At 39.8% G+C, this 24,080-nt stretch overlaps 1 protein-coding gene across 5 annotated transcripts in view; it reads right to left on the bottom strand.

The window, feature by feature from the left end:
- asic1c (acid-sensing (proton-gated) ion channel 1c) overlaps positions 1 to 24,080 on the bottom strand; it is a 337,041-nt gene that overhangs the window by 27,047 nt on the left and 285,914 nt on the right. For 4 of the 5 annotated variants that reach the window (XM_034182369.1, XM_034182370.1, XM_034182366.1 and 1 more), the window contains exons 2-4: positions 17,181 to 17,331; positions 12,721 to 12,848; positions 4,292 to 4,442 (exon numbers count right to left, since the gene is read on the bottom strand). In XM_034182369.1, the coding sequence (XP_034038260.1) occupies positions 4,292 to 4,442; positions 12,721 to 12,848; positions 17,181 to 17,331 (430 nt within the window). Of the gene's footprint in view, positions 1 to 4,291; positions 4,443 to 7,132; positions 7,261 to 12,720; positions 12,849 to 17,180; positions 17,332 to 24,080 lie in introns of all 5 variants that reach the window. The other variant, XM_034182367.1, reaches the window with a different exon arrangement.

Raw genomic sequence — 24,080 nt, 5'->3', positions numbered from 1 at the left:
AGGCATGCAGAGACGATAAATTGATTTTAAAATGGTGTTGCCATATGATTATTAATTCTGTTTTGTTTTCTGTCTGAGCTGTTGCCTTGGTGACCTGCTCTCTCTGCTGCTTCAGCCATCTGCATGAGCTTGGTTGTGCTGCTGCCTTCCTGACCGGATTGCCCCATTGTCCCATACCGCAATTTAGAACTGATAGTCACTTTGATTAGTGGTGAAATATCTTTGGGACAGACAAAAAAATTGGTTGGTGTGAACTTTTCTGTCTGAATGACTGAGAACCTGCATAAATGCACATACAGGACTCCATGGACTCTGTTTCTCTGGGACACTGATCAGTAATTCACTCATGTGGATTCAATTATTCAGCCATTGTGCACAATGAGCTCCCAGTCGAGCACGTAGGACTTGATGTTACAATCCCAATATTGATTGGCACTTTCTTAATGTCTTGAGTGGTGATAGGGGTAATTACTTCACTGGGGTCATCCGGTGGGCACTCTCCTTCATCTACAGTTCACTGATAGGCCCACGACACCTCCAGAGAGCTCAACAGCAACGCCTGGCATTGTAGGTGTGCTGTCCTCTGCATTTACCACTGTTCCTCATGAATTTGTAGCCCAGTTGGGAACCTTTCTCTTCAGCTAAATCCAGTTGTTACTTTGCTTGACAGATCTTGCAAATGACCTGACAGTTTGTCAGAAGGCCCGCGCTTGTACGCCCCAATCCCTGACAGAAACTTGATTGTCAACATGGCTACAAACCTCTACATCCTACCTCTTCCAGAAGCACTTGGTACACCATCTGTGTTTTTCTGCCCTGACTGCCATACTCACATGCATCAGAATATTCCATTCATGTGCTTCATCAACTGCTGCTTCTCATGGCACAGTTCTGCAAAGTTGACTACAAGATCAGGAGAGTCGATTCATTCTCATAGGCAGTTTCACTGGAGGTTGCCCTACTCTTACAAAGGGTATGGTGTTTGCAAAGCCCGCGTTTGGGAGAGGTAGGGCTTTGGGAGAGGTCTCTCTCAGTTGCAACTTTCCTGTTGCAAGTTACTCCATGTTCTGTCAATGTTGTGTTGTGTCTCCTGTTCTGTCTTCACAGAATGGCCAAGACAGATGGCCGCCCCATTGAGTCTGTTCTGACTGAGGTTTTGTCCTGTTAAATAACAAAAAACATCAGGGAATTGTACGGCTGGGATAGGCTCCAGCCCCTCCATGACCCTTAATTGGAGTATGTGGGTATAGAGGATGGATGGATGGATCAGGGAGTTGTTCCTAACCACCATCACCATTATCCTTACTCATAGGCTAAGAAAAGTATGGACCTTACTCTTTTAGAAGATGTACCATTCTGCCAGAAACAACAGTACAGCCTTTTTCAGAAGGCATTATAGTGAGAATGTTAACAAAACAAATAAAGGTTTAAATACCTGTGATTTTGCACTAGTCACTCAAATACAATAAATCTCTTGGCGGAGCAAGGAACTGTCTTCAATACCAATACAAACCCACACTTTAGTCTTTTTAAAGCTACAGTATTTAGGGGTGTTTGTTTGCAAAAATGGAATATAGCATTCATTACCACTTGTTCATTCATGTAACAGTGAATCAATGTGTTTTCTTAAATCTAGCCCTTTATATCTACATATATGTATATATGGGACCAGGCCCTTTAATGAAGACTAAAATCTTGCAATGCCATGTTGATATAGTAGTCCAAAAGGACATACTTATTATGTCTTTTGCATTTTGGAAGACTAAAAAAAGAAGTGATTTTATTACTCCAAAGCAAAAGGTTCATTGTAATAGGGAAGAGCTTAAGTGTGGAAACCAAGATGCCAGTCATTGGCATATATTTTGGGACTGCTCAATAATAACAAATATTGTTGAAGGGTATACATAAAAATATGGAATCTATATTTAGTGTTGCAATACCTTTTGAATTTACTTCTTTAATTATGGGTAAGACTGAAATGCAATGAACAATACTTATTTATATAGAATTTTAGTAGCTGCTGGCAAAAAGGCTGTGACCAGACACTGGCTCCTCCCTGAAGCACCTAACCTTGGAAAATGGATAGATATTGTGAATGAAATATTCGAGATGGAAAGAATGACTTTCTCGCTCCAGTTACAGATGAACAAATTTTTAAAGCTATGGTCAAAATGGTTATTTTATGTTTATGGTACTCAGAGGCAACATGCAGAAACCCTGGATGCACAAGACATGTCAGTGTAAAGAAAATGTATTTGTTATAGTAAGAATTATTATAATATGGCTGCAACGCTACGCCTGCTCTGATTGGCTGATTACCTGGTCGGATATTTTCCCATATTGGACCAGTTACCAAGACAGTCTGTCTGTAATGCATATTTTCGTTACAAAGGAGGAAGCTAAAAACACGATTAGAAAAACCAAGTCACACATGAACGTACTCCATAAATATCTAAACAGCACTGGAAAAACCACACAGATTGAAAGCTTACCAGCTAACGACTGGACCACTTGTTAGCAAGTTCTTCATGGAGGTGAAGAAAGCCAACGAGCCCAACACCGTCAGCAGTATATTCGGGCGATACTGTAAGTTTGCATCTTTATATATAATAATCATATAATAAACTAATTATTAACCTCGCTTGCTCAGTTAATAATCCTTTATTATTTCCCTTTTTTCATTTTATTTATGTTTATTTATTTTAGTCATGAGGATTAATTCTCTTGGTGATTTCTGTCTCTTGTCACAGCGCAACTAATGTTCTATAGTTTAGTTAAAACAAAAAACAAACAAAAAACCCCCAAAACAAAACAAAACAAAAAAAACAAACAAAATTTTGCAAATGGGATTGGCCAGTGGTCACATACTGGCTCTGTGACCACAAGGGAATTTCAATGAATGTCTTGTAATTTTCTCAATGTTTCAAAATGAAAAAAAAAAGAAAAGAAAAAGAAGTGGAATCAGTAGGTGCTCCCGTTTATATGGTATACTGGGCCCTGTTTCATAAAGCAGTTTTGTCTTGTTTAGTTGAATAAACTCACTTAGTTGACTAATTTTTGATGTTAGTTGTTGCACAAAGTCCCAGCAGAAGACTGCCCCTCCCTGAGCCTGGTTCTGCTGGAGGTTTCTTCCTGTTAAAAGGGAGTTTTTCCTTCCCACTGTAGCCAAGTGCTTGCTCACAGGGGGTCGTTTTGACCGTTGGGGTTTTACATAATTATTGTATGGCCTTGCCTTACAATATAAAGCGCCTTGGGGCAACTGTTTGTTGTGATTTGGCGCTATATAAAAAAAAATTGATTGATTGATTGATTGACAAAGTGCTTAGTTGGCTAAACTTTCTTGTTACCTGACTAAAGTTTTTAGCCTGGTACAGAGGAGGCTAATCTTATTTTAGTCAACAAAACTGAAAAATGGCAGCTATCATGTACCACCACTCGTTGGAACATGCAAGAGCAGCCCTACATCACTCGTATTCTTGCAGAAGGAGAACTTCCTCTGCTTTTGGCCGTGGTTGCAGCAGACGACTGTGATGATGTGTTTGTGAGTTCTCACACAAGCCACCGGGCATCGCTGTTACAATGAGCAACATTGTGTGCACAAAAAGGCTTGACGGAAGTGTAGAAGAAATTGAAGAGTGAAATTACTAGGCTAAGAGCTAATCCCATCATTCTGCAGTTCGTACGTGTCCGTAAATGTTAATAAAGCCAGTTAATGAAATAAAGGCTGGATAGTTCATGACAGCAACCAACCCGGAAGTAAACAAAACTGTCGTGCATTGGAGCCATCTCTTGGTAACAGCATGTGCGTGCCCATTATGAACGTGAAAACCGTTGACTAAGGTAAGACAGCTAATCTGCAAGTTTAACCATCGATGTGAAACCGTGATTAGACGGATAATGTTGGACGACTCGCTGTAGTCGACTAAGTAAGTTTAGTAGACTGAAAGATTAGACTGCTTTATGAAACCGGGCCTTGATTGCTAGTGCAGGCTAAGAATCTGAGAAACTTAATTTGTGTGAAATGGGTAGTCATGCATACTGCTTGATTTCCTGTAACAACAAAGCGAAAAAGTGACAGGAAACAAAATCAAGGCTGATGGCAGGATTACATAAAGTGCAACCTCACCACCAGATGACACCAATTTCTCCACACTGTGGCTTTAACTGTACATGTTTAAAATTACGTTGCAGATGCTGGCAGATCCAGCTCTATTGGTAATAGGGCCACTGCCTCCCCCCCCCCCCACCCCCCAGGAACTACCACTGGTTTTAAATCAGTCTGGGTTCGTACCAGGCATGTGAACCATTCTGCAGTTGCAGTTCTCCAGCAGGTAGCGGGTCTCACAGTCAATGCGGCAGGCGGTGATGCTGTATGTGGAGTAGTATTCAGACTCCATGGGAGTAGACTTGCAGTCTCCCCAAGGCGGAGGGAGGTACTGAAGCTGAAAGAGCAAGAAGTGCACATTTCATCTCAGCATTACAGACACAGAGCTATAAAGCCCAGTCGGGCATAAACACAGCAGGGGATGACAAGCTGACATCAATGTGTCAAAGAAAGAAAGAAACAAACACAAAATTACAAATGCAATAAATTAAGACACTATTGGAACAAAATTATTTAACATTATTGATCATGTGTAGCAGCAAGCAGAGAACATGCACAACATTATTGATGCAGGTCTAGTCCCAGGCAGGAAGCAGAGTACCATGGGAATAGACAGGCCTTAAACAATCTGTAAAATATACATTTTCAAACAGGACACCACAAACAATGGACAAATTTTCAATACCAGCCCTGAGAACAGAAGTCAGAACAGTAAACTTTTCAGATCTCTCACATGAACGACTACATCACATGTACTGGTTTTAACAGAAATTACACAAGCACAACTGCCTATTTTATATTGACCTAATTAAGAGTAAGACCAGATATGTTTAAATTTTAAAACAAGTCTGATGGGAAAGTTGTATGAATTTAACAATAACGCGAGGGTCTATTAGCAGTCTCCTCGGAAGTAAAACTCTCATTAAAAGGTGAAGCACAGGCCATTACATTTGTGTACATCTTGGGGAATTCCAAATTAAATCCATGAGGAATATTTAATGATTAAATTTTACAGTTCTTGTTCACATACAGTGCTTAAAGCAAAATGTGTGTGTTTCTCTTCAAAACTAAGTTAAGTTCACATTTCTGATGATAAATGTCAACTTTTTCTTTACATAACAAAACATATTCATTATTTATGAAGGCCAACAAAACTTGGCCAGAGTTTCTGTTTATCTGATACAATAGCCAAAGGCAGAGGACATCAAATTGGTGGCCCGAGGCTGGATACAGCTTCAGTCCGAATGAACAATGAATGAAATGTACTAAATGCACTGCTCTGAGGAGCATGAATGGAATGAATCTAAAGTGAGATAAATCACATGTTGAACATTCATAAAATCCTAAATGAGCTGACTTGCAAATTGATGTGGTTTATATGAAAATTATGACAGCGTTTTAGGGCTACACCGAGTTTTTTTTTTTTTTTTTTAGACTTTGAGAATAAAGTCATAATTTCTGAGAATAAAGTTGTAATTTTAGGAGAAAAAACTCATAATATTACGAGAATAAAGTTATAATATTACAAGAATAAAATCGTAATTTTATGAGAAAAAACTCGTAATATGAAAACAACATACACCATAAAAAATAAAGTTTTGTTTAGTACAATATGTATTAACATGGTAGGGTAGTGTCATCTCAGAGGTACGGTATGAGAGGTACAGTTTCAATGCAAATGTACAACTCTTTTCATAATTGATTAATACTTTCTTGTTTATTTTACTCGTGTCTTTACTCCTATCTAGCAGTACACTGAATATCTCTGGGTTGCAGACAAACAAGACATTTGAAGGCATCATCTTGGGCATTAGAAAACACTAATCACCATTTTCTGGTGATTCTTAACAACTAATCCATTAACTGACAAAACAATTGTTAGTTGCAGGCCAACTAAAGATTTGGCATTGTGATGGCAAACACGTTCAAGGCATTTGTGAATTTGATTTTCAGTCCACAGACTGTCATAATAAGATTTGCACAGGGGGGTAAAATCCTCACCAAGAACTGATGCCAAAGTCCTCGTGGGTAATAAAACTTAATGAATCACACTGTCTGGTAACCACAAGGTGACAATAAGTAGCTGTTTAACAGCTCCACGATAAAGATATGGCATACCTTTTGGAGTATAAGTCGTACTGGAGTATAAGTTGCGCCTTGTTTCTGTGTTATTAACTCTTTAACTTGAGATTTTTATGCACTGTTGTAGCATACTATATACTGTGAGCATTTATGTTTATATTATTGAAGTTTATTTTGTTTAGTACCTTAATTCATGGGAATGCCTTATGTAAACAGTTGAATAAAAAACCCCACATGATTTTTCCATGTATAATTTGTACTGAATTACAAGATGCAGGAACTCCAGAAGTAGTTTAAAAAACAAACAAACAAAAAATGTATCCTCTGGAACAATACAGTAATAATTAGGGGTGTAACGATACACTATCTCCATTATACAATATATATCACGAAAACATTTATCACAATTTGATACATACCACAATACATAATTCTATCACTGTTCCCACTAATTTTGTACAAAGTAATCTGTGGTGAATGTTTAACTTTAAAGAAATAAATTATTCTGAAGTACAAATTGTTTAATCCTTGATGTTAACAGTTTCCTATTTGTGTATTTTAGAAATCATTTATGATTCTAGTGCTAAAGGTCATTATTTCTTCCATGCAGTTGCTGACTTTCATGGCATCATGATACTAATTTAAAAAAAAAGATTCAATACAGGCTTTATGATGCAACCATCATGATTCACAATGCATTGTTACACCCCTAGTAATAATAATTAATAAAACGCTAAGGGAACTGCACATCAGTCAAAAGGTCAAGCCATACATGTAGACAGATGAATTAATCAGGTGGGAAGAAGATGCTCTTTGTTTAAATAAAAGATTAAACAGAGGAGAGGATGAAAAGGAGGATGATGGATAAATGGAGAAGGTAATGACGCTGGTTTTAAACAATACAATAGTTTGTGGCATGCAGCAAGCCCAGACATTATACGCTACCCTCTGCTCTTGGGTGGAAACAAATGTTTGGAAGCCGGGGCCAACCCTGAAGCCCAGCTGATGGAGGAAAGGAGGCTCTGTGTGAGAGTGAAGTTGTACCTTTATTCCAGCCTCATAGGACGTCTCATCTAGGCGAAGGGTAAGGGAACACAGCCCACGTCATTCTCAAAAATGACAAAAAACAAAACAAAAAAGAGTACGAGGCGCAAGGTAAGAGATGCAAAGTGGTCATGACATCCGGACACACAGCTTGTTGTCACATCAACAACAAAAAAGCTGCAGCTTCCACCGACCCTCGTGCAGCATTGGTGACTTGTCTCGCCTCCTTTCCTTTCTGACTTCCATCATCATTCAGCCGCATTCCATGTGCAATGCATTGGCATGTGTCTGCGCTCGCCAGTCACAGCCTCTTATTAAAAAATGTAATTACTCTGACAATCACTTTAAGAATGAAAAGGTCTCGGAATTCAAATCCGACTGCTACTGTAACGATGAAATTGAGAAGAGTGTCGCTGCATTGGTTTGACTGACTGATAATAATGTTGGCCAGACATTAATGACAGTCTAATTAATTCAACACATCTTTTAGGCCGTAAACACGTCTTTTAGCTGTCGCCGATGTTGAGATTATAAATGGCACATGGCGCGCTTTGCTTTGTTGAGGGAACTTTGCAAAAGTGATTAATAGAAGAAATTATTTTCTTGCACATGGCTGAATGATGATATGGTGGAGGATTTTACAGCAGAGAGAGAGAGAGAGACAGAAAGAGAGACGTTGCAGGTTTCATAATGCTACCCAAAGTGAAATTTGTCATCTTTGTGGTGTCCAAGTGTCTGTTTCACAACTCTGTCTCCATCATCCCATGTTATTCTGCTGAATCAACCCAGGGAGATTTTATTAACCTTTTTTTCATGCCCATAAATTTACCAAGAACATTAACATCAGGAGCAAAATCATTGAAATCAACCTCAATAAAAACTGAAGTAATACAATTAATCGACTGTTGCAGTATTTCTTGCTTCATAACTGCACAAAGTCCGATGATGTGGTCAAAATTTTGATGAGCCTCCAGCAGAACGTTCCACGTAGTAGTCCTGATATAAAATCCTGAGTGACGCCGTAACAGTTTTCTTGTGACTTCTAGTATTTTTCTGTTCTCTGGGGATTTTTTTGTCTTAGAAATCAAAGCCCAGCATGTCATTTGTATGCTCCTCCAGTCTGTGGAGGAGACGAAAGAGATTCTATTTGAATTTGGTGTCTTGGCAGCGTCAAATAGCCGCTTTACAGTTTCATTAGATTTGGATAGGAAATCCATGTGAGCACGGTGTTATGACCTTAAACACAGGCTTGCGGATCAATTCAGGCTTAACAGCAGTTATTACTTTTTATCCTTCACTGACAGCAGTGACAAGATAGTTGAAAACTCAGGGGGCTCTATCTCCTACAGAGAACAAAGGTTTTATAGTCCTTTCAGGTTCTATGTGAACTACTAAAACTCTTATTTCCCTGAAATCAAAATGTGGAAAATAGCCATTGGTGTTAATGACTGACACTTGAATCGATCATTTTTTAACAGATTTTTAGCAGGGTTTGGCCAACTAATAATAAAAAAAAATCATTGGTGTATAAGTCAACTGCCTTTAGTTATTGACTAGTCGATGGCTAATCTTGACAATAAATGAATGAAGTCAAATATGTCCAGTGAAACTTTGAATTTACATTAATTTAGTAAAAATAACTACAAGTTGAAAACATGGCACTGACATAATGAACTAGAAGGAAACAATGTTTATGTTCTAATAAATCAAATCAAATTTATTAATTTATATAGCGCCAACTCACGACAAAGTCACCTCAAGATGCTTCACACAACACAATTTAGAAAAACAGAACAAAATGAATTAAAAGTTTAAAAACATAATAAAAGAGGAAAAACCATAAAAGATTAACAATAATTAAAAAACACAAAATAACATAATATACTAAAGATAAAACAGGGAAAACAAATGGGTTTTACAACCCCAATTCCAATGAAGTTGGGATGTTGTATGAAATGTAAATAAAAACAGAATACAATGATTTGCAAATCCTCTTCAACCTTCAATTGAATATACCACAAAGACAAGATATTTAATGTTCAAACTGATAAACTTTATTGTTTTTGTGCAAATATTTGGTCATTTTGAAATGGATGCCTGCAACACGTTTCAAAAAAGCTGGGATGGGCAACAAAAGACTGTTGATGAATGCTCAAAGAACACCTGTTTGGAACATTCCACGGGTGAACAGGTTAATTGGAAACAGGTGAATGACATGATTGGGTACAAAAGGAGCATCCTCAAAAGGCTCAGCTGTTCACAAGCAAAGATGGGGTGAGGATCACCACTTTGTGAACAATTGCGTGAAAAAATAATGAAACAGTTTAAGAACAATGTTTCTCAATGTTCAATTGCAAGGAGTTTAGGGATTCCATCATCTACAGTCCATAATATAATCAGAAGATTCAGAGAATCTGGAGAATTTTCTACACGTTAAGCGGCAAGGCTGAAAACCAACATTAAATGCCCATGACCTTCGATCCCTCAGGTGGCAGTGCATTAAAAACTGATTGTGTAAAGGATTTTACTGTGTGGGCTCAGGAACACTTCAGAAAACCATTGTCAGTTAACACGGTTCATCGCTACATCTACAACTGCAAGTTAAAACTCTACCATGCAAAGTGAAAGCTATACATCAATAACATCCAGAAACATCGCCGCCTTCTCTGGGCCTGAGCTCATTTGAAATGGACAGACGCAAAGTGGAAAAATGTGCTGTGGTCTGATGAGTCCACATTTCAAATTGTTTTTGGAAATCATGGACGTCGTGCCCTCTGGACAAAAGAGGAAAAGACTATCCAGATTGTTACCAGCGCAAAGTTCAAAAGCCACCATCTGTGATGGTATGGGGGTGTGTTAGTACCCATGGCATAGGCAACTTACACATCTGTGATGGCACCATCAATGCTGAAAGGTACATCCAGGTTTTGGAGCAACACATGCTGCCATCCAAGCAACTTCTTTTTCAGGGACGTCCCTGCTTATTTCAGCAAGACAATGCCAAGCCACATTCTGCACGTGTTACAACAGCGTGGCTTCATAGTAAAAGAGTGCGGGTACTAGACTGGCCTGCCTGCAGTCCAGACCTGTCGCCCACTGAAAATGTGTGGCGCGTTATGAAGCACAAAATACGACAACAGAGACCCCGGACTGCTGAACAACTGAAGTCGTACATCAAGCAAGAATGGGAAAGAATTCCACCTACAAAGCTTCAACAATTACTGTCCTCAGTTTCCAAATGCTTATTGAGTGTTGTTAGAAGGAAAGGTGATGTAACACAGTGGTAAATATATCACTGTTCCAGCTTTTTTGAAACATGTTGTAGGCATCCATTTCAAAATGAGCAAATATTTGTACAAAAACAATAAAGTTTATCAGTTTGAACATTAAATAGCTTGTCTTTGTGGTGTATTTAATTCAATATGGGTTTAAGATGATTTGCAAATCATTGTATTCTTTTTTTATTTACATTTTACACAACATCCCAACTTCATTGGAATTGGGGTTGTAAGTCTTGACTTAAAAGTTTCCACCGAATCTAACTGCCTTATATTCGCAGGGAGATCATTCCATAGAACGGGGGCACGATAAGCGAAAGCTCTGTGACCCGCAGACATTTTATTCACCCTAGGAACACAGAGAAGTCCTGCACCCTGCGAACGCAGGGCCCGAGCTGGTACATAGGGCTTAACCAGGTCAGCCAGGTAGGGAGGTGCATAGATGAAAGATATTTATTCACAGCTTTTGAGTGTAGGGAGTGCTGGCTACAGGTGGGGGCTGGCATGTGATGGTGACTACTTGATCTCTGTCCTCAGAGAAGCAATCTCTGTAATGGTACATTGTTTCTGTTTTGACAGAACATGGTTGCTTGTAACTGTTAGAATGGCCTAAGCAGTGGGTCACCTCTTTGAGTCTGATCTGCTTGAGGTTTCTTCCTCAATATCATCAGAGGGAATTTTTCCTTACAACTGTCGCCTGTGTACGTGCTCTAGGGGTTGGTAAGGTTAGACCTCACTTGTGTGAAGCACCTTGAGGCAACTTTGTTGTGATTTGGCACTATATAAATGAAATAAATTGAATTGACAGCTGTGCAGCAAAATCTGAATTACCTGACAAGTCATCTAGAAGAAAATTACACATCTAGTTGACTACGTCAACTATATTTGTGAACTATTTCGACTGGAAAATATTCCTACTGTAGCAGAGATGCTGGTGCAGTGACTTGAAATACATTTAGATGCTTTCTGAGTCATAAGGTTTCCTGACAGCTGGATTCTATAACGTATACGGTTGCTTAAATGCAACAATTCTGTCTTTGCATATGTGACATTTCCTTGTTATGCCTTGTTTTATTGTGAGTATGGCCAAAGGAGATGGCCACCCCACAGAGTCTGGTCTGCTTGAGGTTTCTTCCTGTAATCACAAAAGAAAAAAAAAAACCCTCAGGAGGAGTTGGATACTTCCCCAGCCAAGGCTCGCACCCATTTAGAAGTGGGTGGACATCATCTATGTCCTGTTATAAAGGTAAAGGAGCTCCTGACTGCCACAACCCTTCTTCCTCTTTTACAGATGGTGTCTCCCCCATCTCTCTCCCACAGACTGTGTGGGTGTGTTGCACAGAGCAACCATGATATCCATGCTGTATGTCATAATTTTCCACACACACTTGAACTGTGGTACTTTGAGGATGTTTAACATAAAGCATGAATCATTTTTAAGTGATAAAGGGTGAGGGAGAATTTTTTTATTGTTTATTTTTTGCAAACTATGACCTGTTTGCATGTTTCTGATAAGAGTTGAAACAGACGCCTTTTAATAGTTGTGTGTGTCTGCCAACAAAAATATGGTGACAGCTTGAATATTTATCTTTGATGCTGCAGTAATTCTGGAGGAGGCGTCTTCAGTGTCAAACTACTTATAAATAGTCTTCCAGGCAGTGCTTTGAAATGCTGTCAATTTTTTTTTTCTAATATTTCAAAGAGAAAAATCATTTCTGATGTTTACCCATACTTCATTTTGACTGCAGCAGTCTTTTGGCTGTGTGAAAATGGCTTTTTTAATCCAAAGATAAAAGTAAAAAAAAAAAAAAAAAAAAAAAATCAAAATGACAAGTAAAACAAGCTGAAGTGCCAAATACATTTGCATGTTGTGCAGCCTGGGCATTTTTTTTTTTTTTTTTTTTGTGCCTTATTCCACACAGTATGCTCGTATGGTTGCATCAATAACCCTCTAATGCAGGTGGGTGCTCAGGAATTCCATTTTAGAAATGAATAAATAAATAAATAATTTAATTTAATTTAATTTAAATATCTAGATATTTTAAACACATAATTTTACACCTCATCTGGTGTAAAACTGAAGCTCTGATTTTGCTCCCGGCTCTGTGGCACAGCAGTAATGACAACAGGGGAAAAATAAAATGAAATAAAAAATATCACAGAATGAAGCACTGGGTTGATGCTGGAAACTGGAGGCTGAACATTAGGTACCAGTTGCTGCTGACATGACACAAAAGTTTGAAAACCAGGGGCCACACCGAATCCCAGCTGGTCAATGAAGGGTGGCTCATCCTGGCTGTGGATCTGAACCTTGATGCCTGCTTCGTAGGATGTCTCATCTGTGGATACAGCATGCCAGATCAAAAACAAGTACACTTGCAGAAAGAAACCTGCTTTTTTTGCCACTTCGTCCAAGTGCTCCATACTGAAATGCCAGAGATCAGCAGATTTATACTCAACAAAATTATACAGCGTATCTGGAAAGAATTCACAACACTTTACTTTTTACACATTTTGTTATGTTACAACCTTATTTCAAAAGGGATGAAATTCATTTCTTTCCTCAAAATTCTACACACAATACCCCATAATGACAATGTGAAAAAGTTTTTTTTTTTTTTAGATTTTTGTTCATTTATTAAAAATGAAAAAACTAAGAAATCACATGTACCTAAGGATTCACAGCAGTTGCCATGAAGCTCAAAGCTGAGCTCAGGTGTGTCCTGTTTCCACTGATCATCCTTGAGATATTTCCACAGCTTAATTGGAGACCACCTGGGGTAAATTCAGTTGATTGGACATGATTTGGAAAGACACACACCTGTCTACATATAGTTGCACAGTTGACAGTGCATGTCAGAGCACAAACCAAGGATGAAGTCAAAGGAATTGTCTCTGAGCCAGGATTGTCTCGAGGCAGAAATCTGGTGAAGGCTACAGAAACATTTCTGCTGCTTTGTAGATCTCAATGAGCACAGTGGCCTCCATCATCTGTAAGTGGAAGACGTTCGGATCCACCAGGACTCTTCCTAGAGCTGGCCGCTCATCTAAACTGAACGATCGGGGGAGAAGGGCCTTAGTCAGGGAGGTGATGGTCACTCTGTCAGAACTCCAGCATTCCTCTGTGGAGAGAGGAGAAACATCCAGAAGGACAACCATCTCTGCAGCAATCCACCAATCAGGCCTGTATGGTAGAGTGGCCAGACGGAAGCCACTTCTTAGTAAAAGGCACATGGCAGCCCACCTGGAGTTTGTTAAAAGACACCCGAAGGACGCTCAGACCATGAGAAACAAAATTCTCTGGTCTGATGAGACAAAGATTGAACTCTTTGGTGTGAATGCCAGGCGTCATGTTTGGAGGAAACCAGGCACCATCCCTACAGTGAAGCATGGTGGTGGCAGCATCATGCTGTGGGGATGTTTTTCAGCAGCAAGAACTGGGAACTAGTCAGGATTGAGGGAAAGATGAATGCAGCAAGTACAGAGACATCCTGGCTGAAAACCTGCTCCAGAGCGCTTTTGACCTCAGACTGCGGTGACAGTTCGTCTTCCAGCAGGCCACTGACCCTAAGCACACAGCCAAGATATCAAAGGAGTGGCTTCAGGACAACTCTGTGAATGTCCTTGAGTGGCCCAGCCAGAGCCCAGACCTGAATCTGATTGACCATCTCTGGAGAGATCTGAAAATGGCTGTGCACCGGCGCTCCCCATCTAACCTGATGGAACTTGAGAGGTGCTGCAAAGAGGAATGGGTAAAACTGCACATAGATAGGTGCACCAAGCTTGTGACATCATATTCAAGAAGACTTGAGGCTGTAATTGCTGCCAAAGGTGCATCAACAAAGCACTGAGCGAAGTGTGTGAATACTTATGTGCATCTGACTTCTTAGGTTTTATTTTTAATACATTTGCAAAAAAATAAAAAAATGTTTTTCATGTTGTTATTATAGGGTGGTGTGAGTAGAATTTTTTAGGTAAAAAATGAATTTACTCCATTTTGGAATAAGGCTGTAATATAACAAAAGTGGAAAATGTGAAGCGCCGTGAATACTTTCTGGATGCCCTGTAAGCGTTTTCACTCCCATTTTTCATGAGTTGAAATAAAAGACTTTGCACTTCTTTGTCATGCCCGGCCCAGTTCCAGGCTTCAGTCCTTATTTTCCCTCTTTATTTGGTTCTGCTCCTTCTGCCCCAGCCTTGTTTTATTAATTGTTACTTTCATCATGTGTTTATTCTATGTTCTATTCTTGCTTTGTTACTTTCTTTCTTTGTTACTCTTAGACTTTGGCCATGTTTCAGTTCCGTTCTTGTTTTGTTCTATCAGTCTGTGTTTTCATGGTTTCATTTAGTTATTGTTTGCCTATTCTTGCTGTTCTCATTTCTGTTATGTAGTACTGTTATGCCAGGTTTTGTTATCACTTAGTTTCTGTTTTTCTTATAGTTTTTGTCTGTCTGTTCCAGTTTAGTTTTGTCATACTGTTCAATTTCCTATTATTCTGTTTATCATCTTCTGGTTTGCTTTTCAGTCCTTTTCAGTCAAGTTTAGATTCCTGTTCGTGTTTTCTTGGTATGATCTTTAGTTGTCTTGTCTGTAATTGTCTTCACTGCTCACCTGTCTGTCTCATCCTGTCCTCGTCTGCTCTGTGTCTGCACTCATCTCAGTCGCACATGTTCACACCCAGCTTCATTGTTATCACAGACTTCTTCTGATCACGGCACTCTCTTTCTGCACCTGCACTTTCTCATCACTGTTGGCCACGCCCCATTTGTGTGTCGTTTACTTGCCCATTTTTCACTGCCTTTCTGCATCTCTTTTGCCGCTTAGTTTTCACCTGACCACGCCCCCTTCCAGGCCCTTCCTCCACCACCTGCACCTCATTATCCTATTACCACTTCCTCCCTGCTCGTTTGTTGATTCACTCACTTACCAGCACTTTGTCTCATCCCGTTTTTGCCAAGCCGTGTTTTTGACTCTGCTCTGTGTACCGGATCCTGCCTTTTGCCTCAGCCCTGATAACTCTGTTCGCTCGTGTACTGACTCTGCTTGTTTTTGACCACGTCCTCCGTCTTGTCCCTGCCTGGTACTTTTGCTCCGTGGACTGCCTTCCTGTTAGCGAACCCAGGCCTGAATTAAACCATCCTTTAATCATACGTCCTGTTGTGAGCCTGCATTTGTGTCCAGCCTCTGTCTGTGCCTCACCTCCGCTCAGTCCTGTCATTCTTCTATGCACATAAAAGGTTTCTCAAATTTTCTTCTCAGATTTGTTAAGATTAAATTAACTTGTTAAAAGTGAGTGTTTCAACTTTGCCAAAACATTCCCTCCAGCTGGCAGGCGTGGCATATGAAGACGCAGATTAAACAGCATGATTATTGCACAGGTGTGTCTTGGACTGATCACAATAAACACCCACAATAAAAGTTGCAGTTCTTCTTCTTTTTCTTTCTTTTTTTTTTTTTACACAACACAAAGCCATAAATGTCATATGTTTTGGTGGCGTGTGCAGTCGACATCCTGACTGCAGAATTGTCCATCTGAGCTGTTATCTGTAAACTGAATGTTCATTTCATGAACCATTCCAGGCCAAGATCACTACAACTGGCTTATGCAGCTAAAATTTTAATTTTTTTCCATGATCAACTACACATTTTACAATGGACCTTTACTGCAACCAGTCCAAGGCCCACCTGTGCAATAATCATGCTGTTTAATCGTCATCTTTTAATGACACGCCTGCAAGGCAGAAGGATCATCATGGCAAAAATGAAGCACTCACAGATATGGATTTTATCAAATTAGTGAACACAATTTGAGGGAAATAAACCTTTTGTGTGGATAGAGGACGTGTTAGATCTTCCACTTCAGAACAAAGTGTCTTCAGATCTTTTCACTTCAGAACAAAAAATCACAGTATTGGGAAGGTCCTTCACTGAAAGTGTCTGAATGAGCAGTATCGAAGGTCCTGCTGTTGTTCGACTGTACAATCTGCACTGCTCCCAGTAAGTGTATATATTAATTTATATATATCCCTGGTCAAAAAACTGTGCAATAATTTTGTTAAATGTATTCTAATATACACTCACTGTATCCACAGCATAAACAGAATTCTTGTCCTACCTACAATGTACATAGTATTTCTCTATTTTTCATTCTCTTGATTTACCATGTCTAGATATTTGTATTTGCCTTCACTTTACTTTGCTTTAATGTTGCACAATTCTGTTACCACTGCTGCTGTGACACTGCAAATTTCCCCATGTGGGAATAATAAAGAAATATCTTCAACTCATGAAAAGCAGAAGCAAAAATGAGTGTTGCATTTATATTTTTGCTGAGCATTTATGTTGTATATTTTATGAATATACAAAAAAACAACATGGGTATCTCCAAATTTGTGGTAGTATCAATAAAAGTAATTTCTAAGATGTGATGCAAGGTATATCAACTCGTAGAAACAGATGGAGTTAATGTGCTATGAAACTTTCTTTATGTCACATCCCGTCACTGCACATCCTGCAGAGATAAAGCATTCCTGTGAATGATAAGACCTGGGAAAATGAGGTTTGCAGTTTGCTTATCACTAAGACACGCCTCTACGGGTTACACAAACGGCCAAGGACAAAAAAAAAAAAAAGGTGAATTTTGCAGAGCAGTGCTAAAACATGTACTGACCTGTGTCGCCCCAAACCGGCAGGTATTCGTCCTGCTGGATGTCCAGCATGATCTCCAAACCGTTCCCTGTGCCGCCTTTTAATGTAGTCAACAACGGGTTGCCATCTAACCCCGAGTTGAAAGTGTAACATTTTCCATAGCGTGTGTAAATCTGAAGAAGAAGAAAAAAGCACAGAAAAAGATCTGTAAACAAAGATTCAAACACATTCCAGTGCATCACTGTAAATAATAAAGCAGTAGTCCGTGTGATTGCACATCAGCGTTAAATTGTACAGGATGGCTGATCATTGCAGAGGGTTTGTGATGATCAGAGGAATGCAACGCTTTGAACAGACACCTGGTTTCAATTTTGAGGAATTAATGAGCATTTTCTTCATAGCAGCCATCAATCTTCACCCAATTTCACTCCAAACCTCCCTCGAGTCATTTTGAGCGAATGTACATTTTGACATCATTAAATAGGAGACATCTGACGAGGGAGCTCTCTGGACATGAAAAACAAAAGTGTAATTTGTGATCGTAAAAAGGCTTTTGTGAGTCTTGACTTCTTAAGAGACCAAACCCAAGCCAGTGAAGCTCAGCGGTGCTTAACGTTTGATGTGCAATCCCCGCCGCCAACTTTCTCACACCAAATATCTTTCAGCTTTAATTAGTCCAGTTGGCTTGAGTTGCTTCTCTTCAGTAATTGACAAATTGATGTTCTGTCTTTTACACACCCCCACCCTCAACAAAGTTGTAGATTTCCTGTGATCATTTATTCTCCATTTATTTAGACAGTGTGTGCTATTAGAAATACTGACATTTTATGCTTAAACTATGGTTACAGTTTAAATAAAGACAACCAAAGACATTTGCAACATTGCGTAAATTTAAACTAAGTATCAAATTATAAAATAACAGACAAGAGAAGTGGTTTTAAAAAAAACTGATTACAGCATTGGCTGAAAGCTGGCTGGGATATGCAGTACATTGGACAAACAGCTGGACATTATGGATGATGCCAGTCACCCTCTGCACACCATCATCAGCAACCAGAGGAGCCTCTTCAGCCACAGACTGCTCCTTCCCAAGTGCAGGACCAACAGACTGAAAAACTCCTTTGTCCCTCAGGCCATCAGACTGTACGACCCCTCACTCAGGGGGAGGAGGAGTAACAGGAAGACAGGGGACGGGAATGAGAGGAACAGTAGCAGCCAGTAAACCAGTAGCGAGCAGTATTTCTGGTATTTATATTTGTGTATTTATATTTATATTTGCAAATTGTTTTTTACTTTCACTTTTAATACTCTGCGTGCTGCTATACAATGCTGCTGAAACCTCAATTTCCCTGAGGGAGTCTTGCAAAGGGATTAATAAAGTTCTATCTAATCTAATCTAATCTAATTCTAAGGGATTCCACCGGTCCATCTCTAAATAGGATGAGTTAGGTCAACTGGACTTAATTAGTTCTTTGAAGATGTTTCACTCTCCATTCACCAAAGTCTCATCAGTTCTGGATGAAAAGCGAAACATCAATCTGATTGCTACCACGACCTGGATGATTGAGAATCTCTACAGACGTGTCCATCGGTACATTCAAATATTTATTTGTCCAGACTAAATTGGGAAAACAAGTAAAGGGATTTTTTTTTTTCCAAAGTTGGTTTATATAATCTATGCCACCGGTAGCACTGTAGTGCAAAGTTTAATTTATTGTGAGGACTTCTGCTCAGAAAAGACAAATACAGTCAAATCTTAATTAATTGCAACTAAGGGCCACCTGATAGCAAAGCCTGCTAGCACCTGGCCACCTGGACCCGACACGCAGGTGTCACTTAAGATGACCTTATCTCTAACTATTCATCATTAAACCATTAAGTCATGTAATATTAAGTCATTTTGCATTTTTTGCAAAACCAAAACTCTTTTTTATAGCAGTAAACTTTTATTTAGCTGTGAAGCTGGACATGCACTGTAAAAAAAATGTTACTGTGTTCTACTCAGTTTTTTTGGCTAAACACTTTTACACTTAAAAATATTGAGTAAATTAAAAAGCAGTGAAATCATTTAAATATACTAAGTAAAAATATTAAGTATATTAGTTCTTTCCAAATATTCTGAATGAAATTTACCAAACAAATTAAGTATATTAGCAAATGTTAATTTATTTCAATGAAATAAACTCAAATAATAAATGGAAAGTTAAGATACAATTAACTGATACATTGTTTAGGCATTTCATTTTTGGTATATCCAACTCAAACAATCAATTGAATGCGTTCCAGAGACTTTGTTAAATCAGTATAACTGTTTATTATTGTGATATATACAAAGCCACTGAATTACTTTTTGGAGTGTGTAAACATGGGGTTCTATGGGGATTGACTCATTTCTGGAGCCAGCCTCAAGTGGCCATTGAAGGAACTGCAGAGTTTGACACTTCCATGTGGTTTTCATTGTTGAGGACTGGAAGCGACCCCTTGCTTAAAAAACACATTTTGAGCTTGAGCTTTGACAATACCCTGATTTAACTACAGATGCTTAAACATGAGTGATCTCAAGTAGGTAACTTGTTTTTTTTTTTTGGTGGTGGTGGTGGTATGTTACGGGCCACACCTTGTCAGGCTTTGAATAACAAAAAGCACGAAATGCAAATACCATCTGAAACAGCTAAAAAATACTTCAACATATTGCATCACTTTGGTAGCTTCCATGATGAAGAGCATAAATATGCAAAGCAATATTCAAAATTTCATTTAAATTCATTCATCGGGACCCTTATTAGCTCCATCAAATGTCCAGACACACAAATATCTCCTCCTCTGTCTTCAGGGTTTTTAATAAGATTCACGGCTGTCCTGAAAAACACTGCACCAGAGCAAGTTGCCCACATAAATGACCAGTTGTGCAAAATGTCATTAGTCTGTGTAATTGGTAGCTCATTCATCACCCTGACAAAGATTTAGAGCTGGTGATATTTAGTTTTTACAGCCTTCCCCTGTTCTCAATCTTTCCTTGTTGTTTACATCGTTTCTACAGAGGCTTTACCAGATAGGAAAGAAATGTCATCTGCTGGTGAATGTTAAATATCTCCAGCTGGAGCAGAAGAAAGCAAAGCCGATCTCAGGAGATCTGAGTCAGTGTTCCATGTCCAGCCTCAGACTTTGGCTTTGGTTTCTTCCTGCTGCCGTTTAAAATCAGGATTTTTGAAAAAACATACCATTGGGTGCTTGAGCTGGGAACACGCAACACTAATTCAGTGCCAATCGTAGGATTAATTTCTCCAAGACTACTTATTTTTAAGATTGCGGAAGATCTGCAGTAGTTTGTGCAAAACTGCAGACAGTTGGCACGCCGTATGTTGGAGTGTTCTGATGTATTACATTACAAATGCCTCCCCCCTGTTTGAGCCTTGGAGCCGCTGCAGCTCTTACGTGTTTAATTTTTTATGATGCTTCAACAAATCTGAGGTAACGATGGATCTGCCCAACAGTATGCGTGTTGCCAAAAACGGACATTCCATCACAATCATTCAAGCACAAAACAGCTCTTCCAAATGCTAGTACTCAGCTTCTTTTGTGCTCAGATTATTATGATGTGTATCTTAAAGAATACAGGTCAGGCCTTGGAGCACGTGTTGGTGCCACGTATTGCCGCTTTCACTACGGAACTGCCGTGGGTCCTGGATAGGAACCATTCAGGCAGACAATAGGTTCACCCACACCTCTCAAAGGTAACCATCTATCTGCCTCAACCAGGTGAAATGTGGGCGTCCCCAGAGGCACTACCTGCCAATAAGCTCGGCAGGCAAATGCTTGGAGCCCCAGGCCAATAATGGGCCTCTGATATAGACAAATGATAGTGGCAACAAAGACTCATAGCGGGTGAACTTTGCTTTTCAATTAAAGGTGATAGAGAGAGGTTGCATGGGGCATTAATCCTTGTTCTGTGATGTGATATGTAGCCCAAAAAAAATTGGTTGGGTCTGTAATGGCTCAGAACCTTCCTAAAAGGCTCTCTGAAACAGCTATGTTACTATGCTGGGTTTAGAATGCGTCGTTTGCCCTTAATGACGTCGTTTCTGTTATGTGTCGACGCGGGTTTTGGAGCGGACCTGCGTCAGACGGAACCCAGCGCTAAAAATAACCAGAAAAGCGGTTCCAAAAACAATATATTTATTCCACCCGCTGTGCATAAAAAGTGTAAAAACAAAAATAGCATCCTTCTGGTGGAGTGACTGTTGGCACGCTCTCCAGCGCCCGTAAGGATCAAAGCCCGGCGCTCCTGGACCCACTACCACCGCCAAACACCCCCCAGGTGGACACGACAAACTGACTCTCTGTGAAGCAAAGAAGAGGTGAGGTAAGTCAGCAGTTACAACAATATCTTTCAAAAGACACACGCTATCAGCAACACATTCAGGTCTGTATCTTTTTAACTTTATGCAAATGAGCAGCTTCTCACAACAGGTGAAGGATCACTTATCCGCATGCCACAGCAGTGAGAAGCAAGCTGCACAATTCTCATCACAATTCAAGTATACTGTGTAACAAAACACCAAGTTACTATCAACAATTAGTCAAACACTTAATCACCTTTGATGTGTGCTGACAGCATGTGTCCTCACCCTTCCTTGCTTCACGGGCTCGATGTGTCAAACCCAGGCGCGGTCCTCAGCGTCTCACAAACGAACATCACAAGGTCGAGTTCCCGGCAGTTCTGCTTGAATCACACATGACTTAAATCCAGAACGCCATCCAATTATCTGCTTCAGCTGAAAGTCTTTAAGGTTGCATGTGAGCACCAGTCACAGGTGCTACACATGATGTTGATGAGGGTGAGGACTCTTCAGCCAGCACCTTCTCCACAGACAAATCAGTTTCCATGCCACCTGAAGAGCAAAGAAAAGAAAAGAACACCAAAATATCCAGCCACACCCCCCAACACACAACAGTTTCGGAGCTTATTTGGCAACCTCATTATGAAATCCACATAGGTGTTGGCGCTGATCGGTTGCCGTTGTTTGATTGGCTGCCCTTGCTCTCACTGAAAAGAAAGCGTGGAGGATCAGCTGTTTTTAACAGCAGATGCGGAGCGGCTCGGAGAAAAAAAAGCATAAAAATGTCTTTGTAAAGCTCAGTGCCGTTACTGGCATCACTGGTAGTTGTTGGTGCTCTTTTTTCTTCTGGGCGAGAAGGTTCTTATAAACAGACACATGCAGAACACAATGCGCGTGCTCTCCCTTCGCGGCGCCGCGACCGGCTGCTTGATGAGGACGTAAAACAAACAAACAAACAAACAAACAAACAAACAAACAAACAAAACATGCAAAATTGGACTAAAAAAAAATCTGCGAAACTTCATTCGTTTTGTTTTACTTCGGTTACTGTGACTTCCAAAGGTTATGCATTGAAATAAGCAAGCTGCCCTTTGCAGGCTTACTTGCTGCCAGCATAATAATGCAAATAGCTAGCTGCTAAGAGGTTAGCTCATTCCCTTTAGAGGAAGAAACCAGAGCTAATGTGCCATTCTAACGTGCAATTCTTACAACAGGAATATAGCGCAACACAAATTTAAAACAAAAGAAAATGTGATACTTACAGGCTGTACTGATTGCTGGGGTTGATTTTGTCGCAAAGTCGGAACTGACCCTCTACTGGGTATTAAATGCCGACTGAAGCCAGCTCGAAATTGAGCAAGGTTTGTGAAACAGTCCTCCGTGAAATGCGCAGAGCAAAGAAATAGTTGGCGGTTGTATGTCCTGGGGATGCGGTTAAAAATGAATAAAAGCCAGTGATCGCGTACATTGCTTTCCGTGGGAAGAATATGGAAAGATCGTAGTCCGCTATGACAGTCTGGGAAGGCACACCTGTAGCTCGCCATTGCTCCTCTTCCAGTGGTAGGAATGGGTGTGCACAACGTTATGAATAATTAATTTCGAAAGGGCGTGTGTGAAAGGGGGTAGGTGTGGGTGTGTGTGTGTGTGTGGGGGGGGCTATTGATCAAAATGTGATGCAATGTTTCCCTCAAACACGAATTGGCCTATTTTCTGGCGGCAATTCAAAAAAGGAGAATTACTTGAAACAGAGGTTCTGAAACTTGCTGGCACTTCGTGTGTTTTCCCCACAGCGGGGAGACTGAACTAACACCAAAAACATGAAAAAGATGATTTTGATTCTCTATCCCCTTTAAGTAAATGTTCTGTTTTCTAACTAAATGTTCTGTTCGACCGCCTGTAACCTTTCTGTTAGTTAAATGTTAAAGACATGCTTAGTGTGAAAGATACCCGATAAGCAGCCTTGTTGTGGCACATCTGATAAACACGATCCCTTGAGGCTGCCTTATCACACAAATGCCCTCTGAGTGACACTGCAAAACTCTGATCAATCACAATGCAAGGAAAAGTACTGTCTTAAATAGAGTCACAGTGGGACATTGTTTTACGACCTCCAAGTGACTCCTGATCCACGCCATGATGAAAAGACATTCTTTTGGATGAAAGGGATTCTTTGATCATCACAGCCCTCTCATTCTTGGAGATAGAAGGACAATCATTCAGTCTTCATTGGGACTTTGTTTTAACAACCTGTTTCTTTTAATTGACTCTGTGTTTATGTTTGAACAGATGCATTTTTTAGACACATGCCCCCTGCCCTGACATGTGGATAAAAGCAGAACTCAGAAAGCCACACTTTATACTGTTCCAATCAGAACACCCTAGTTGGCACAGTGTCTGAAGCTTCGTATTAAAAAAACTGTTATTTGACAAATGGTCAATGTTTTGATTCTTTCTTTCACAGACAAGCCTGAAAATCCTTTGGCCTCCACATTTTTTGAACTTACTCTTTTTTGAGTAGTTTGACTTATACTACTGCTGGAGCATTTAGTGGTTACTATTACAAAAAGATAGCAGTAAAGACA

Source organism: Thalassophryne amazonica, chromosome 12, assembly GCF_902500255.1.
Source record: "Thalassophryne amazonica chromosome 12, fThaAma1.1, whole genome shotgun sequence".
NCBI classification, from domain to species: Eukaryota; Metazoa; Chordata; class Actinopteri; order Batrachoidiformes; family Batrachoididae; genus Thalassophryne; species Thalassophryne amazonica.
The sequence above is the reverse complement of the archived record's forward strand: the minus strand, read 5'-3'. Positions and strand labels throughout refer to the sequence as shown.